General features: G+C 42.9%; 1 protein-coding gene across 3 annotated transcripts in view; it reads left to right on the top strand.

Annotated features, from left to right (window-relative positions):
• Nucleotides 1–18,081, top strand: part of ZNF385C (zinc finger protein 385C) — a 72,885-nt gene that overhangs the window by 12,205 nt on the left and 42,599 nt on the right. For 2 of the 3 annotated variants that reach the window (XM_031966283.1, XM_012548277.3), the window contains exon 1: nt 11,582–12,378. The exons of the other annotated variant lie outside the window; for it this stretch is intronic. In XM_031966283.1, coding sequence (XP_031822143.1) covers nt 11,778–12,378 — 601 coding nt within the window. In that variant the 5' untranslated portion in view covers nt 11,582–11,777. Of the gene's footprint in view, nt 1–11,581; nt 12,379–18,081 lie in introns of those variants that run through there. 3 annotated transcript variants of the gene reach the window in all.

Below are 18,081 nucleotides of genomic sequence, written 5' to 3'. Positions count from 1 at the left end.
TTAACAATTGCCAAACCTCTTGTTCCAATTTTTCACCTCTTACCCCCCACCCCCGCCCCCAGATGGCAGGATGACCAGTAGATGTTAAATATATTAAAATCTGATTCTTCTTCTAAGGGCCTTATGCTGTTATTTCTTAGCAGCCTGCTGAAACTCACCCCAGGAACCTCCATGGTCCGCTGTGGGACACTCGCTTTTCAGTTCTTCAGAGACTAGAGTTCCATCATGATATCAAAAAATAGGCTTTTGTTTGTGGAAGGAGTCTGGTATGGTGATGAAGGTGATAGTGGGGGATCATTAAAAGAACATGATGGAAAGGCCTGGAGAGACTTACACGAACTGATGCTGAGTGAAACGAGCAGGACCAGGAGATCATTATATACTTCAACAACAATACTATATGATGACCAGTTCTGATGGACCAGGCCATCCTCAGCAACGAGATCAACCAAATCATTTCTAATGGAGCAGTAATGAACTGAACCAGCTATGCCCAGAGAAAGAACTCTGGGAGATGACTAAAAACCATTACATTGAATTCCCAATCCCTATATTTTTGCCCACCTGCATTTTTGATTTCCTTCACAAGCTAATTGTACAATATTTCAGAGTCTGATTCTTTTTCTACAGCAAAATAACGTTTTGGTCATGTATACTTATTGTGTATCTAATTTATATTTTAATATATTTAACATCTACTGGTCATCCTGCCATCTAGGGGAGGGGGTGGGGGGGTAAGAGGTGAAAAATTGGAACAAGAGGTTTGGCAATTGTTAATGCTGTAAAGTTACCCATGTATATATCCTGTAAATAAAAGGCTATTAAATTTAAAAAAAAAAAAAAAAAAAGAACATGATGGTTCCCTAAGGGCAATCCAGCCTCTTCTCCTCCCTTAATTCTAGTCCTTACTTATTTGTTGTCCATGAATGGACGTTGTCCCGTGGCTAGAGCACTAGACTTGGAATCAGTCAGATACTGTGTGACCGTAGGCAAGTCATTTAACCTGTTTGTTAAATGGGAATAAATAATAGCACTTACCTCTGAGGGCTTCTGTGAGGATTAAATAAGATAATAATAATAAAATAATATACTATAAAAATGTTAGTTATTACTACTGTTTATAGAGAGCAGATGAGGATAGGGACTGGACCTGTGATAGTATTACTATGGGAACTCTTTTTAATAATAGACCTTCCCTACAACTCATGGTTACCTAAAGAGCTGCCTAGAACACTTGCAGTTTGTGATTAGACTGGGGTCCCAGAGACGAGACTTGAATCCAGGTTTTCTTGACTTCAAAGCTGGACATAGATACAGAGGGGACAGCAGTTATATATAATGTGATATATATCTATGGAAGATTTGGTTTTGGGCTTCCAGCCAAGGAACTTGACTCAAAGTGTTCTGGGCAGCCCGCAAGGGCCCACATTGGGACAGAATTTCATTGTCCCCAAACTCCTAGTCCTTGCTGCTATTTCACTCTTCACCTGTTTTTCTGTCTATCCATCTATATGTATGTGTTTTGTGTGTGTGTGTGTGTGTGTGTATGTGTGTGTATATTTTATATATATAACTATATACAGCTAGGTGTCCCAGTGAATAAAATGCTAGGCTTGGAGCCAGAAGAATCATCTTCCTGAAGTCACATTTGCCCTCAAACACTTCCTAGCTGTGTGACCCTGGGGAAGTCACTTAACCCCGTTTGTCTCAGTTTCCTCATTGGTAAAATGGAGAAAAATATGACCAGCCACTCCAAGTATCTTTGCCAAGAAAACCCCCAATGGGATCATGAAGCATCAGACACAATGGAACAACAATGATCTATTTGCACACACATGTTGTAGATGTGTGTACAGGTACTATGTGTCTATGCAAGCATGAATGTATAAATGTGTATATATATATATATATATATATGTGTGTGTGTGTATGTGTGTTAAAGATGTGTGTCTGTAATAAAACATTTATATACATACATACATGTATAAGTGTATAATACATGTATGCATGTATTGTGTCGCATGTGTCGCATGCATACATACATAGTGAGCTTTCGAGCAGCAGGGGTTACTAACCATTTTTGTGTGTCCTGGAACCTTTTGGCTCTCTGATGAAGCTTTTGAATGCTCTCAGAATGATGTTTTCAAATGGATAAAATAAACTACACAGGATTGCAAAGGAAACCAATTATATTGAGACAGTTATTTAAGTTTTTATTAAAACCCAGATTCACAGAACCCAGGTTATGTATGCTGTATGGATCACCCTTGCAACTGAATCTGAACAAATATAATTATAATGTGCCAGAGTGACTAGCTCTAGCCTAGAAGGACTGGTGGGCAAGATCTTTTGTTTATGTCTTGACATAATTCATTTAAAGCTGGTAGGGGCATTGGAAGTCCTCCTTAGTTTACAAATGAGGAAACTGAGGCTCAGGGAGAAGTGATTTGCTCAGTCACAGATATATGTAGTGTCAGAGCTGAGATTTTTTTATCTCATTGCCACCCCACAAAGTTATCAAAAAAGTCCTTCGCTGCACTCAGTTCCTCCATCCATCCCTCCAGTTTCAGGCTTGTGTCGCAGCATTCTCCAAAGAGCAGCTGGGCCTGAGGAGGTGGGGGCTGGGGGTGCTGATCAGCTGGTCCTGGTCCAAGAAACCTGGGAGGAGATGTCATGGTGATAGGGGGTAGGGATCAAGGATATCAGCTGCTTCTCTGTCTTTTTGGGAAACATTTTTTAAGTTTAATGTGATAATCTTATTTGGATTCCTGCAAACGGAAAGGTGCTGGGTCCGTCCAAAAGTCTATTACCAGTCATTCTCCAAACATTAGAGGGAATGGAAGAAGACTCCTGCTAAAAGAAACTGATACTGTGCTCTGCATTCCCACCCCTCCCCAACGCCAGTCCCCACCCTGGGAGAGATCAGGGGCTCTGCTTTTTATGGGGAGGAACATTGGGAAGGGTGGGGGTGGGGAAGGAGGGCATTTTGAAGAAAGCCGATGGACTCCTTCCTCCACCTCTTCCCGGTTTTATTAAGTGTCCAGGGCTGGAAGGATGCGGGTTAGATTCTGGAAGCTGTTGCCTCTGTGTGGGTTTGGGTGAGGAAGTGGATGCTGGTCTGAATGACTTTTTTTTCCTGATCCAGCCAATGTGGGGGGATTTTTAGGAGGTCACCGTTAGTCCACCTTCCTCCTCCTCACTTCTTTCCCTCTTTTTCCTCCTCCCCTGACTTCTCCCTTTTCAAAAAGCACGCCAGTTAGCACGGTCTCTGGTTCCAGCCTCCAGTGGCTGTCTCCTTAACTAGGGATTTATGCGTGGGTCATGGTGAAGGGCAGAGCGGGTGAGTTTTTGAGTTCCTCAGGGAGCTGGGGCCTGGGCCCAGGGGAGGAGCTAAGGGCTGAGTCCTGGCCGGGGCGAGGGAAGGAAGGGGGGGCACGGTGCCACTCTGCTAGGACAGGATGGGGATTTGATTTCAGGGGGATTTGTGGAGGGTGGGAGAGCCGCCCTGGAAGCATTGCTCTGCGCTATTTTAAGAGGAGTGCCCGCTAGGGTGGGGGAAAGCTGGGTGGGTGGGGGAGGAGTCACGGGCAATTCATCTGAAACCCATTTGAGTCAAAGGAACCTTTCAACGGGATGCAGGAAGGAGTGATGGATGCGGGGCAGCACGACCCTGGAGGCTCTTGGATTCTCACTTTTCGTCTTGCCCGGTTGGGCCTGGGGTCAGACTGTCTCCTGAGCCAGACTGGTGAGCAGAGTCAGGTCAAGTACAGGGGAGAGATACTCCATCCCCCCAAATTCCAGTCCCCACACCCTGAAGACTCACCGGGGTTTACAGCTGGAAGGATGGTGGGAGAGCCTGGAGGTGGGTCCAGAAGAGGAGGTTGGAGAAGATGGTCAGGGGGGAAAATCCCCACACAGACCGGTCCACAAACACACATACCTTGAAATCAACTTGATCTAGGGTGGGGGGAGGTGGGACCATGTTATTGATGAATAACTGAGCCAATTTGGGGCATCCATCCTATAAAAGAGAAAACTTACTTGAACATATGATGGATTTTGTTCACTGATGTAAAAGGCTGTTTTCTGAAAGAGGGATTTAATTGATTCTGTATAGCTCCAGAAAGCAGAAATGGAGGCTCAGAGATTTTTCTCAAAATCAGAGAATGTGTCAGAATCTAACCCACATATAAACTTAACCCCCAATCTAAAATTTCTAAATGGAAGGCAGTGTGGTGCAGTGGAAATAAGAAGAGGATCCAGGTTCAAATTTTATCACTCTCCCTGCCTATGTGATCTTTGGACCTCAGTTTCCTTCTCTGTTAAGAGTTGATTTAAATGGCCTCTTGGGCCTTTTCCAGATCTAGAGTCTGTAAGGAGACCCTTACACAATCCATTGCCTATGGATATATCGCCTATGTCTCTTTACTCTTTTCTTCCCCCACCCCCCGATATTTTTTCTATCCCTGACTGATTTTATCTGTTTCTTCATTTGTGTCCCAGCTTCTAAGCTGCCTATTATCCATGTCTCTTAACTTTCTAATTAGATGTAGTCAATAATCAATAAGCTAGAGAGAGCCTGGTTAGCTGATAGGAAGCTAATAAAACCTGCACCTGTGATTTTTATACACACACAGAGACATATACAATGCACACACACACACACATATATATACATAAATTTACATATATAATACATACATATGCATATATTTTAGATAGATAAATAGATAGTTGTTTAGTCATTTCAGTTCTCACTTGGAGTTTTCTTGACAGAAATATTGGCGTGACTTGCCATTTCCTTCTCTGGTCATTTTACAGAGGAAACTGAGGCAAACTAGGTAAAGTGACTTGTCTAAATCACACAGTAAGTGTTTAAAGACACGTTTTCCTGACTTCAGGTCCAGTGCTCTATCTGCTGTGCCATCTAGGTTATGAGTATGTATATGTATGTACATTATATATATGTTTATACATGTATTCACAACTTTATACTTGTATATGTATATATATGTGTGTGTATACACATACACAATGCACATATACATATTTATTTTTTCTACCCCTAAGTGAAAAATACCCTCCACCAAATGTATAGTCTTAAGAGTGTTGTCTAGAACACTGAGAAATTGGTTGGTTTGTCCAGATTCGTATATCCAGGATTTGCTGGAGGCCGGATTTGAATTCAGGTTCTTTCTGGTTTCAAGGTCAATGTGATGATTGGATGACCTTCTTTAGACTGGTTGGGAAAGATGAAAAGGAGGACCTGGATCTGCTAGGGCCTTGGAATAGGGGCCAGGAGACAGAAGATGAACCTGGAAGAGGGGAAGGGATGGAGGGATCAGGAGCAGTGGCTCTAGAGATCAGCAACAACTCCTGATGTTCTTAGTTACCTGGAAATGGCAAGTGTTGCTGTGGATCCCACCCAGAGTGAAGGTCCTCAAATAGCTAGAATCATGCAGTTGCCACCCCTACTCCAAAATTTTTCCTTCTTTTCCTTCTCTTTCCGCAAGAATGAAAGAAACAGAAAACAGAAATCTCTATGTATCCCCTTGGATGTGATGCTGGTGTGACACATATTTGCAATATAGAGGCAGCCTAGATTAAGCAAAGATGAAGGCAGGTTTATTATATGTACAGCTGAAACAAAGCTGGGAAGGAGGGCTAATACGTCGGATGGCAATTCAAAATTATCTTGATAGATTTGGATTCTAGGACTCAATCAATAAAATAAAATTGCATAGAAATAAATGTAAAATCATAAAAAGGTTTTAAAAAGGACCAAATGCACAACTAGAGCCTGATTTGACAGCAGATTATAAGAAAAAGGAGACAATTGTGAGGTAATGAAAAAGAAAGTAGTTTTGTAATCAGGAGATCTTGGTTCAAATGCTGTTGGAATCTTTACAAAGTGTTAAGCCACTGGAGTTGATAGAGACAATAATTGTCTAATTTGGCATGGTTCAATATGATTGATTTGATCTTAGAAAGAGATATAGGCCTCTGAGCTAACTGGGATATATTGAAGGACACAATGAAAGATCTGAACTCTTATCACCTGGCTGTGCTTTGGAAAAAGAACACCACAGTAAGCATTAAATAACTGGGTCTCTTAGAAGGTCCTCTTTCTCAATACAGAATGGAGATAACACCAGCCCAATCTATTTTATAAGATTTGAGAAAGGAAGAAAGCACTTTGCAAGCCTTAATGAACAAAATAAATCAGCATTGTTATTGTTGTCATATAGAGAGGGATTATTTGCCAAAAGTTGGTAGCTGTTTTAAAAATCCCACATTAATAAGGAATAGTATATAAATCATGGGGGCAGCTACGTGGTGTGGTGGGTAGAGCAGCAGACCTGGAATCAGGAAGACCTAATTCAAATCAATCTCAAACACCAGATGTGAGACTCTGGGCAAATCTCTTTACCCTATTTGCCTCAGTTTCCTCATCTGTAAAATGAGCTGGAGAAGGAAATCGCAAACTGCTCCAGTTTCTTTGCCAAGAAAAATCCAAAATGAGGTTATGAAGAGCCAGACGGGACTGAAATGACTAAACACCCACAAATGTAGATCACAGGAGATAATCCTTTGCCTTAACCAGTCCACATATGATGTATCACAGAATAACTGAGTCAATTTGGGGTATCCATCCTATAAAAGAGAAGACTTAGTTGGACATATGACAGATTTTCTTCATTTATATAAAATCTGAAAGAAGGATTTAATTGAGTCTGTATAGCTCCAGAAAGCAGAAGTAGGACCAAAGAATAAAAGTTATAGGAAAGGAGATTTGGGCTCAACACATAGAATTTTCTCAGCCTTGGAGCTGTGCCACAATGGAACCAGCCAGGCTGCCTTCTTGAGTTCTTAGAGGGGATCAAGCAGAGTCTAAGATGACCAGTCATATCTTAGATCATAAGATTTAGAATATTTCAAAACTGATAATCCCTGTATGATTAGGAAGAACTGAGGGGGGGGCTGTTTGGTATAATTAGGGAACACATGTTCAATATCTATATAGCACATGTGATTCAGGCATGTGGCATTTGGGTCTGAGAGGACAGTCTCCTAGAGCACCTATTATATTATGAGGACTCAAGCCCCTTGGAGTCTTCTTGGCTAGGAGTATTAATGTTATTTTTAAGTTTCCTTTGGACAGAATAAGAATGCTTATCTCCCTCTTCTCTCTCTCTCTCTCTCTCTCTCTCTCTCTCTCTCTCTCTCTCTCTCTCTCTTTCTCTCTCTCTCTCTCCCTCCCTATCTAGTTCAGTATTCTCCAAATTTACCAGAAACTTCAGATGCCATTATGTCCATGTCCCTACCTCCAATCCTCTCCTAGTCCTTGAGCCTGGCTTCTGTCCTTACTATATGACTGAAATTATTTTCTTTGAGATCATAGTGTCATAGATTTAGAGGTGAAAGGAATCCTAAATCCTGTCCAGCCCCTTATTTTATAGATCAGGAAACTGAGGACCAGAAATTACACTAACAATAATAGTTCAAACACACATCCCTTTGAAATCTGCAAACTGCTTAATAGACATTATCCCATTTGACCCTCACAACAGTTCTATTGTCATCTTCCTGAAACTAAAGTTCAGAGAGGTTTTTCTTTGCTCAGAGTCATATGGCTAATAAGAACCTAAGTTGAAACTCAGATCTTCCCAAATGGGCCTAGTGCTGTGGCTATTACACTACATTGCCTTTCTAGCAAGTGGCAAAAATGGTATCTTTACCAAAAAACAAAAAACAACCTTTCTGTAATAATTGATACTGTTGACACCCCGCCCCCTTCTTCTCCTCTGTAATACCGTCTCTTCCTTTAATTTTTAAGGCATTGATCTTTTATATTCCTCCTCCTGCCTTGGAAGAATCACAAAAACTGAATTTAAATCTGGCCCTTAAACATTCACTCATTGTATGACATGGGAAAGTCACTTAATCTCTGTCTGCCTCAATTTCCTCAATTTTAACATGGAGATAATAATAGCAACTACCTCCCAGGGTTGTATCAAATGGGATTATATTTGTAAAATTCTAAGTACAGTGCCTGACACATAGTAGATGTTCAATAAATATTTCCTTTCTTACTTCCTAACTGGTTCTTAGTGAGGCTCTTCACTGATTCATCATTATATTCTTACCCCATAAGTGTGAGTGCTCCCCCAAATTCTATCCTTGTCCCTCTTGAACTTTCTGAATTCTACTTTCAGCTTATACACTTTTGGCTTCAATAATTACTTCTATATAGTGGACCCCCCAAACTTATAATCCAATCCTACACTCTCCTCTAGCCCTAAATTTACAATTGCCTCATGGATCTCTTCATTGAGATGGCTTTTAGATATCAAAAACTCAGCATGTCCAAAGCTGGTTTCATCTCTTTCCCCTCAAAAAATTTATCTCCTTCTTTCCAGTTTTCCTGTTTTTATTGATAATCTGCATGCCATTCATCCAAGTTGAAACCTTGGTGTCACCTTCAACCCTTTTTCCTCCCTTCTTCTCTCAATTCAATTCCAAATATAGTTAGTGGACTTTATAATTTCTTACTCAGTCTCTCTCCCTTCACCTCTCCCTAGTTAAAACTTCTACTTGCCTCTATTCCTCCCTCATTCATGGACCCATTCCTCCATGTAACTTACTCTTATTTGTCACAACTCAATAATGCATTTTTAGAACACTTTGAATCTTTCCTTTGCAACCTCCCTTGGATCACTTTTTTCCCCAAAATTTCTATTGATATTTTTTGTTTTTACATTTTCCATATTTCCCCTTCCTCTTTCCCAGAGAAGCATCCTTTATAAGAATTTTTTTAAATTATTATTTTTTATTATAGCTTTTTATTTACAAGATCTATGCATGGGTAATTTTTCAGCACTGACCCTTGCAAAACCTTATGTTCCAACTTTTCTCCTCCTTCCCCCCACCCCTTCCCCCAGATGGCAGGTTGACCAATACATGTTAAATATGTTAAAGTATAAGTTAAATACAATGTAAGCATACATGTCCTAACAGTTACTTTGCTGTATAAAAAGAATCAGACTCTGAAATAGTGTACAATTAGCCTGTGAAGGAAAGCAAAAGTGCAGGTGGACAAAAATAGAGGGATTGGGAATTCTATGTAGTGGTTCCTAGTCATCTCCCAGAGTTCTTTCGCTGAGTGTAGCTGATTCAGTTCATTACTGCTCGTTTAATCTCATTGTTGAAGAGGGCCATGTCCATCAGAATTGATCATCATATAGTATTGTTGAAGTACATAATGATCTCCTGGTCCTGCTCGTTTTACTCAGCATCAGTTCGTTTAAGTCTCTCCAGGCCTTTCTGAAATCCTCCTGCTGGTCATTTCTTACAGAACAATAATATTTCATAATATTCATATACCACAATTTACCCGACCATTCTCTTTTTTTTTTTTTAATTTTTTTTATTTAATAGCCTTTTATTTACAGGATATATACATAGGTAACTTTACAGCATTAACAATTGCCAAACCTCTTGTTCCAATTTTTCACCTCTTACCCCCCACCCCTCCCTAAATGTCAGGATGACCAGTAGATGTTAAAATATATTAAAATATAACTTAGATACACAATAAGTATACATGACTAAAACATTATTTTGCTGTACAAAAAGAATCAGACTCTGAATTATTGTACAATTAAGCTTTGAAGGAAATCAAAATGCAGGTGTGCATAACTATAGGGATTGGAATTCAATGTAATGGTTTTTAGTCATCTCCCAGAGTTCTTTTTCTGGGTATAGCTAGTTCAGTTCATTACTGCTCCATTAAAAATGATTTGGTTGATCTCGTTGCTGAGGATGGCCTGATCCATCAGAACTGGTCATCATCTAGTATTGTTGTAGAAGTATATAATGATCTCTTGGTCCTGCTCATTTCACTCAGCATCAGTTCGTGTAAGTCTCTCCAGGCCTTTCTGAAATCATCCTGTTGGTCATTTCTTACAGAACAGTAATATTCCATAATTTTCATATACCACAATTTATTCAGCCATTCTCCAACTGATGGACATCCATTCAGTTTCAGTTTCTACCACTACAAAAGGGCTGCCACAAACATTCGTGCACATACAGGTCCCTTTCCCTTCTTTATAATCTCTTTGGGATATAATCCCAGTAGTAACACTGCTGGATCAAAGGGTATCACAGTTTGATAACTTTTGAGCATAGATCAAACTACTCTCCAAAATGGCTGGATTCAGTTCACAACTCCACCAACAATGAATCAATGTCCCAGTTTTCCCACATCCCCTCAACAATCATCATTATTTTTTCCTGTCATCTTAGCCAATCTGACAGGTGTGTAGTGGTATCTTAGAGTTGTCTTAATTTGCATTTCTCTGATTAATAATGACTTGGAGCATCTTTTCATATGACTAGAAATAGTTTCAATTTCTTCATCTGAGAATTGTCTGTTCATATCCTTTGACCATTTTTCAATTGGAGAATGGCTTGATTTTTTATAAATTAGAGTTAATTCTCTATATATTTTGGAAATGAGGCCTTTATCAGAACCTTTAACTGTAAAAATATTTTCCCAGTTTATTGCTTCCCTTCTAATCTTGTCTGCATTAGTTTTGTTTGTACAAAAACTTTTCAGTTTGGTATAATCGAAATTTTCTATTTTGTGATTAGTAATGACCTCTAGTTCTGCTTTGGTCATAAAGACCTTCCCCTTCCACAGGTCTGAGAGGTAAACTATCCTATGTTCCTCTAATTTATTAATAATTTCATTCTTTATGCCTAGGTCATGAACCCATTTTGACCTTATCTTGGTGTACGGTGTTAAGTATGGATCAATGCCTAGTTTCTGCCATATTAGTTTCCAATTAGAATTTTTTAATGGAAAAAAAATCAGCAAAACCCGTCAATACATCAAATCTGAAAATACACGCCATGTTCCACACTTAACCTCCCCTTCTCCCTCTGTTGCAAAATATTTTGGGGGAGATTTTTACCTCTTTTGGGGAGCTATGCTTGTTCTTTATAATTTTGCAACATTTATTTTTACTGTTCTTGCCATGTACATTGTTGTAGTCATTGTATATATTATACTGACTGCTTACTTTATTTTGTATCAGTTCCTGGAAGTCTTTCCCCGCTTTTCTATATTCTCTATATTTTCCTGCTCATTGTCTCTTATAGCATCGTACTGTTTTGTGCCAAGCGTGTAATTTCAGTCGAAGCCAGACTGAAGGACTAGGAGAGGGTTGGAGGCAGAGCCCCGGACATAACGACCTCTGAAGTTCCTAGTAAATTTTGGAGAATACGGAATTAGATGGGAGGGGAAGACATTCTCCGGTTAGCCTCCATGACTGTCTTTTGTTACACTGTTTCTGTATAATATTAACTCATACATATATTTCACATTAGACAGTAAGTTCTTTGAGGGCCGTCCGTTTGCCTTTTGTTTTTTATGTATAAATATATTTGTACAATATGTATACAAGATATGACAAGAAATTCGCGCCGCGCAAGAGAAATTAGATTTTTAAAAAGTAAATGAAACAAAAAGCCAGGAACACCACGGCGGGAGAGTGCGAGTGGGGACCAGCCTCCGTTCCCACGGAGCTCTCTCCGGCAGTGGCTGGGTTTGCTTTTGTTGTATCTCAGCGCTCCGTGCTGGGAACCCAAGAAAGGCTCGCGGACGGCTGAACTCCGAGAGAGAGCCAACGGTGCCGAGATGTCATTATTATGCTCCGGCCCTGAGCGGGGTAGGGAAGCATTTAATACGCACTGGTTGAACGCAACTGAAAATGGAGGAGAGTTTAAAAGGCAGGTCACCGCCGCCTCCCTCAGCCCTTCGCTCCCCCTTAGAGTTCCCCATGAAGAAGCCCCGGGGCTCAGAACCAGCTTGCCTGGGTCGGAGCGCTCCCTCCCGCTCCGCGCCTGTCCGAACTCCGGAATCCCCGGCTGTCCCCGCCCACTGGTGGGTGAGGCTCGAGCCCGGTCCCTCAGGCACTTTCTGTCCCCAGCCCACCCCTCTGAGCAGCCCTGGCCGCTGGCGGCGCGGGGGCGAAGGCGGGGCAGCGCGCCCGCTCGGGACCAGAGCTGGACCGCCAGCCTTTGGCACCTGTTGGCTTTGCCGCGACGCCCCGAGAGGGGAGGACGCGCCAGGGCAGGAGCCGCCAGCGCCGGCCCCGCGGCTCTGCCCGCTGGGGACGGGAACGTTCAAAGCCCGTCCCCGAGCCCAGCCTCCCGCCCGCGGGGACGCGGAGCCCCTGAAGCCCCCGGAGGAAGGGCGGGCCGGGTCAGGGCCAGGAAACCGGGCGGGAGGGAGGCTACCGAAACGTGCCTCTGGGACCCCGGCCCCTGGGCGCTTAAGGGCCGTCACCCGGTGCTCCCGGGAGCTTCCAGGTGAGTGCCAGGCTTTGGAGCCTAGGGGCTCTGGGGGCTGAGCCCCAGACTGGCCTGGGGGGCTAGGCTTAGGAGAGGGGCTTGGGACTGGATTTAGCCGAGAAGGCGGCTGGTGACACAGTAAAGAGAGGGGTTGCGTTTGGGGAAGAGGGGGAAAGGGACCACAGAGAAAGTACAGCAGGTAGGCGGGGAATCCTCCCTCTTTCAGCCCGAGTTAGCTCGGAGACAAGGAGACAAGAACTTTCTCTGGACTGGGACCCTGCTCCCCATGCCTACAGTAATGGGAGATACCAGAAGGGGACAGAAGGAGAGGGGGCGGATCTGCCCCTGTTTTGGGGGGTGGGGGAGCAGTATGTTGGGGGATAGAGAGAGATTTGCTTTAAACTATCCCACATCCTCCACACATGTATATACACTTCTGTTTACTTGGGAGAGGATGTATCTTCAGGGAGGCAGGAGGATGGACCAAACTTCATTACCCTACCTTTGTCTACCCTTAAGGGATGATACCAAATAGTACAGATGAAATAGAGAAGCAAAGAGATCTGGCCAATTAAAAACGTACCTATGGACCATAAGCTCAGATAACCACAGTTACAGTCTGATGGGAAAGGAAGGGACCCACTTAATACAGTAGCTCCCATTTCTATAACACTTTCCTCACAACAACCCTGGATGATAGACGGCTTAAACATGAGTCAGGATTTGAATCCAGGCCTCTGACTACCGGGTCTCCCATTATTTCCACATCTGGGTTGCCACTTTGAATGTAGTCACTGTAGTTTCTTGCAAATGGGCACATTCCCCCCCCCCCAGCCCCCTTTTCTGTCAGTCCCTTTTCTCACATCCTCTCTCCTCAGGTGGATTTATGTACCGATGAGTAACCTCAGAAATGGTGCCTTGGAACAATGCCCTGCTAAGTAAGGAAAGCTGCTCTTTTCCTTTAGACGTTCTTGCTTCTCTGGTATCCCTCTTGCCTCATCCTCATCCTCAGAAACAGGGAAGGTCAGAGGGAGCTGAAGGACCCAGAGAAAAGAAGGCTGAGGAAGGAGAGCTGATTTCCATCTCTCTAGGTCTCTCAGGAGGTCTTTGTATAAAGCATCCTTTGCTTCCACTGAGGGCCCAGGGAGAGGGAGGCAGTGAAAAAGGGATGCGTATGAGTATCCCTGTTCATGTGCGACCGGGCCTTGAGGCAGAGGAAAATGTCTGATATGTCCAAGGAGGGCTAGAAAGATGGCCTGGGATGGGAAACCTTTTTCTCATTCTGGGCTCAGTTTCCTCAACTGTAGAATGAAGGGTTTGGTCTCCTTATGACGCCTAAAGATAAACGGAGTTAGCTATGGGCTGATGTATTAGTGTCTGAAACCACCTGGGACTTCTCTCTCACTTGCTCCCCACCCAGACCCATCCTTCTAGGTCTGCTCTTGGTGCTGAAGTGACAACATTCACCACCTTGAAGCCGACAGTTTGGTGGCTGCCTTGCTTGTTCCCTAATTACCTTAGCCAGGGAGGTAGGCAGCTCCATTTCCACTGTCATCGCTTTGCATGGGCAGGCTGACAGAGCTTCCTGGCCCTCGCCACTCAAGGCCGAGGTCTGCCCAGACTCGAGTCCTCTGGACTTGGAGAAAACAGGACGCCTGACTTTAAATTTCCTCCCTTAATTTAGCTTAGCCCCTAACCACTCTCTGAGGCTCTCTGTAATGTTTTCCAACGCCACCCTGAATGACCTGGGCTCCCTGGTGCCCTGGTATGGAAGGGGAGGGTTAGTATCTCTCAGTTGAATTCTTCCTGATGAATCCCATCTTTTCCTTGTATTTGGGGGAGAGAAGTTGTCATGGCTCAGAGCAGGAAAGGGAAGAAGAGGGAGGAGGGAGGGAGGGAAAGGAGAGGCAGGAGAGTTTGTTGTTGGATATTATGGGGGTGACTCATCTTGGAAGGGGGATGGGCTAGGTACCAGGACAACTCAGCCTCACCAAGGTGCCAGGGAAGGTTATGCCCACGTGGAGAGGGCTCCTCCTTGCCCCTTTCTGCTGAAGATCTGGGCAGGCAACCTGGCAGAGGAAGAGGGAATCAGCTCCCCAGAAAGTTCCCCTCAGGCTTCTTCCTGAGAAAGGGGCACAGTAGCCAATCTTTTCTAGAGTTTAAGTGCTGGCTCCAGAGTGTATGTGGAAGAAGGAAAAACAAGGGAAAGAGTCAGGTTGAAATGCAGGCTCTTACCACTCTCACTTCCAACCAAGATGACTTAGGAAGTGATCTGGAGCAGTAGTATCAAACTCGGCATTCAATATGGCTACTGAACCATACATAAAACCATATATTAACATTATCTATGTTCCATTCCATTTTAATTTATTTTGTTAAATATTTCCCAATTATATAATCTCTGGTTGACCTTCTCCTTAGAGTGTTGTGAACCTCAATCCTTGGACAACAAAGGGTATTAAGATGGAAAAGTGGGGTCCAAATGTCTCCTCATTGAACAAAAGAACCACATGATTGGACGAGGATATCAGGGACCCAGGTCTGCCTTTGTGACCTCCATCAGATCACTTCCCCAGTCTGAGCCTCAGTTTCTGTGCCTGTAAATTGAAGGAGCTGGGCTAGATGAGCTCTTACAGGTCTAAGATCTATGGGTTTGACTCCAGAAAATGCATTTTGACCCTTTCCATGGAGCTGTAATACCTTCCTTTGATGGAACATCTCTGGGAGCATGTGCACTCCAAAAAGGGCACCTCTCAGTGGGACATGCCAGGTGGTTAATTGGGCTCATTAAGGGTTTAGTGAGACAGCCCTTCATGCTTTGCCAAGGACTAGGAAACTATCCTTCACAGTTAAAGAGAGTAGGAGGGACGGACATCCCCCTTTCCAATTTAACCATCCAGGCGATAAATCTGGGTCCCCCAGTTCATAGCTTCCCCAACAGGCTTTCCTTTAGGGAAGAAGGACCTGGACACCCCAGCCAACATCCCTACCTCTGCAGATAGCTCTTTAACGAAGATTCTGTAGTTGAAAGAGCAATAAATTTGTTGTTAAGTGACCTGAGATCCAATTCCACCTCCTCCATTTATTGCTCGTATGACCTTGGACAAGCCACTAAATCTGATCCTTTCCCTAGCAGAGCCAGGATTCAAATCCAGATTAGCTATCTCCAAATCCAGTGCTCTTTAACTACATCCACACTGTCTTCCGATGGGTCTGCTAGATTTGTCAAGCTCTGGTGTCGGGGGATTCTCGTTCGTTTGTAGGGTGAGAGACAGCTTGGGAAGTCCCTTCCAACTCTAGAAGACAAAGGTAATTTGGGTTGGGGCAAAATGAGGGGAATGGGCTGAATAATCTTGAAGGGATCACAGTCCACCAGGCAATAAGCATTTATTAAGCCCTAGGAATACAAATACATGCTGAAGGAAGGACTGCTTCGACCCTTGGAGAGCTTATGTTTTAATGGGGGAATGATTTCATAGTATAGGATGCCAGAACTGAAGTTGGGAAGGACCTGGATTTGAACCCCAGCTTTGTCTCCAGCTGAGCGATCCTGGCCAAATCCCTTTTGATCATTCTGAGCCTCAATTTCTCATCTATAAAATGTGGATTATAGCACCCCTCTCAAAAGGTTGTTATGAAGCTCAAACAAGATGATGTTTGAAAAACACTTTGTAAAGCTGAAAGGCACTATATAAATGTCAGCTGCTGTTTCTTCATCTTATTTGTCTCTTAGGTCCCTTCCAACTTTAAATCTATGAGCAATGATTCCAGGGACAGTGACCAGGAGCTCACTTCACACCTGCTACCCCAATATACCCCTCTCGGGGAAAGGGCAACAGGGATAAGTTGCCCTGGCAGATACCTCATTGCCTTGTGAGGAAGTTTTCCAGTATTTATTAGATGCCTACTATGTGCCAGGCACTGTGCTAAATGCTGAAGATACGTAGAAAGGCCAATGAGAGTCCCTGCTTTCAGACAGCTGGCTGGCACAGCAGATAATGTGCTGGACCTGGAATCAGAAAGATTTGACTTTAAATTTCCCTCAGACACTGAGCGAGTCACTTAAATTCTGTCTGCCTCAGTTTCCTCAACTGTAAAATGAGGAAAATAACAACTATTTCCTTAAGAAATTATATTTTTAGAGTCTTACTTAGCATAGTGCTGAGTACCTACTATGTGCAGGAGCTCTAAAAATATGTCCTGAGCACACAGTGGGTACTTAATAAATGCTTCCGCCCTTCTTGAACAAGGGTGTCCAATGGGAGAGACAACATGCAGACAAACATGTACAAACAAGATATAGACAGGACAAACTAGGGGGTCTTACACAGAAGGCACAGAGATTAAGGAGGGCTAGGAAAGGGCTTCTTGCTAATTCAGTGGAAGTCTGGTCAATTAGGAGACAATTTCGAGAATGCAGAATAGCTGGTGAAAAGCTGAGTCAGGAGTTGGGTTGTCTTGTTCTAAGATGTCAGTGTTCTAAGATCTGGATCACAGAGGGCAAGGGGAAGAATGTAAAAAGACTAGAAAAGTATGGAGGGGCCAGGCAAAAAGCCAAAGAGGATTTTACATTTGGTCCTCGAGGTCACAGGATTGTATTGAATATGGGGATAATAAGGGCCAGACCTGAGCTTTAGCAAAATCACCTTGGCAGCTGAGTGAGGAATGGGTTGGAGTAAGTGGGGAGATCAACCAGTGAGAAATGAATTAACCTTCTTCAGTTTTAAAAAGTGGGGAAACTGAGGCACAGGGAGGGGCCAGAGCAGGAATTGTACATAGTATGCAATAGGATCAGAACTATGGTTTCACTGGTATGGGGAGGGAATTTACCTCTCTTTCAATGAGGATCAATATTTTTCTCCTTAGTCTTAGTTGCCTGGAATGGGGAGAAGTTTAAGTGTTTTGCTCGGGATTATTCACCCAACAGTCAGTTCACAAGCTTTTATTAAGGACCCACTGTGTTGTCAGTATGAGTTAGGATTTGAATCCAGATCCAGGTCCTTCAGGGACATAAAGGATGTGAAGCTAGTACTAGACAAAACTATAGAAATTAGAAATGCCATGGCTGGGCCTTATGATCAGTGTTTCTTCCCATATTTCCAACACTGGATTCTATAGCAAAAAATTGCTATATATATATTGCATTTCTTATTTCTATAATTTTGTCTGGAGAGAATGGCTTTATTCCTATCCCTTCCCTCTCATACACATCTGGAGTCATTGGTATTATAACTCCGGAATTAGAAAAATCTTCAGAGATTATCTTGGCTATAATTCTCATCTTAAAAATGAAGAGAAATATAGATTTAGAAGTGAAAGGGATTGTTGCTGTTTTTCAGTTCTGACTGACTCTTCATTTGAGGTTTTCTTGGCAAAGTCTCTGGAGTGCTTTGCCATTTCCTTCTCCAGTTTTTTTTTTTTTTTTTTTTTTTGTTTGTTTTGTTTTGTTTTGTTTTTTTACAGACCAGGAAACTGAAGCAATTGGATTAAGTGACTTGTCCAGAGTCACATAACTAGTAAATGTCTAAGGCTGAATTTGAACTAAGATTTTCCTAACTTCAGCCCCTGTTCTATCCACTGAGCCATCTAGCTCTAATTCTCAGAGGTTCATCTCTTCTAATGTCCTCATTTTACAGAGGAGGAAACTGAGAACCAAGGAGGCAATTTGTCCAAGATCACCCAGGGAATGAGCCTCTGAAGTGGAATTTGAACCCTAATCTG

Source organism: Sarcophilus harrisii, chromosome 4 (genome assembly GCF_902635505.1).
Source record: "Sarcophilus harrisii chromosome 4, mSarHar1.11, whole genome shotgun sequence".
Lineage (NCBI taxonomy): Eukaryota > Metazoa > Chordata > Mammalia > Dasyuromorphia > Dasyuridae > Sarcophilus > Sarcophilus harrisii.
The sequence above is the reverse complement of the archived record's forward strand: the minus strand, read 5'-3'. Positions and strand labels throughout refer to the sequence as shown.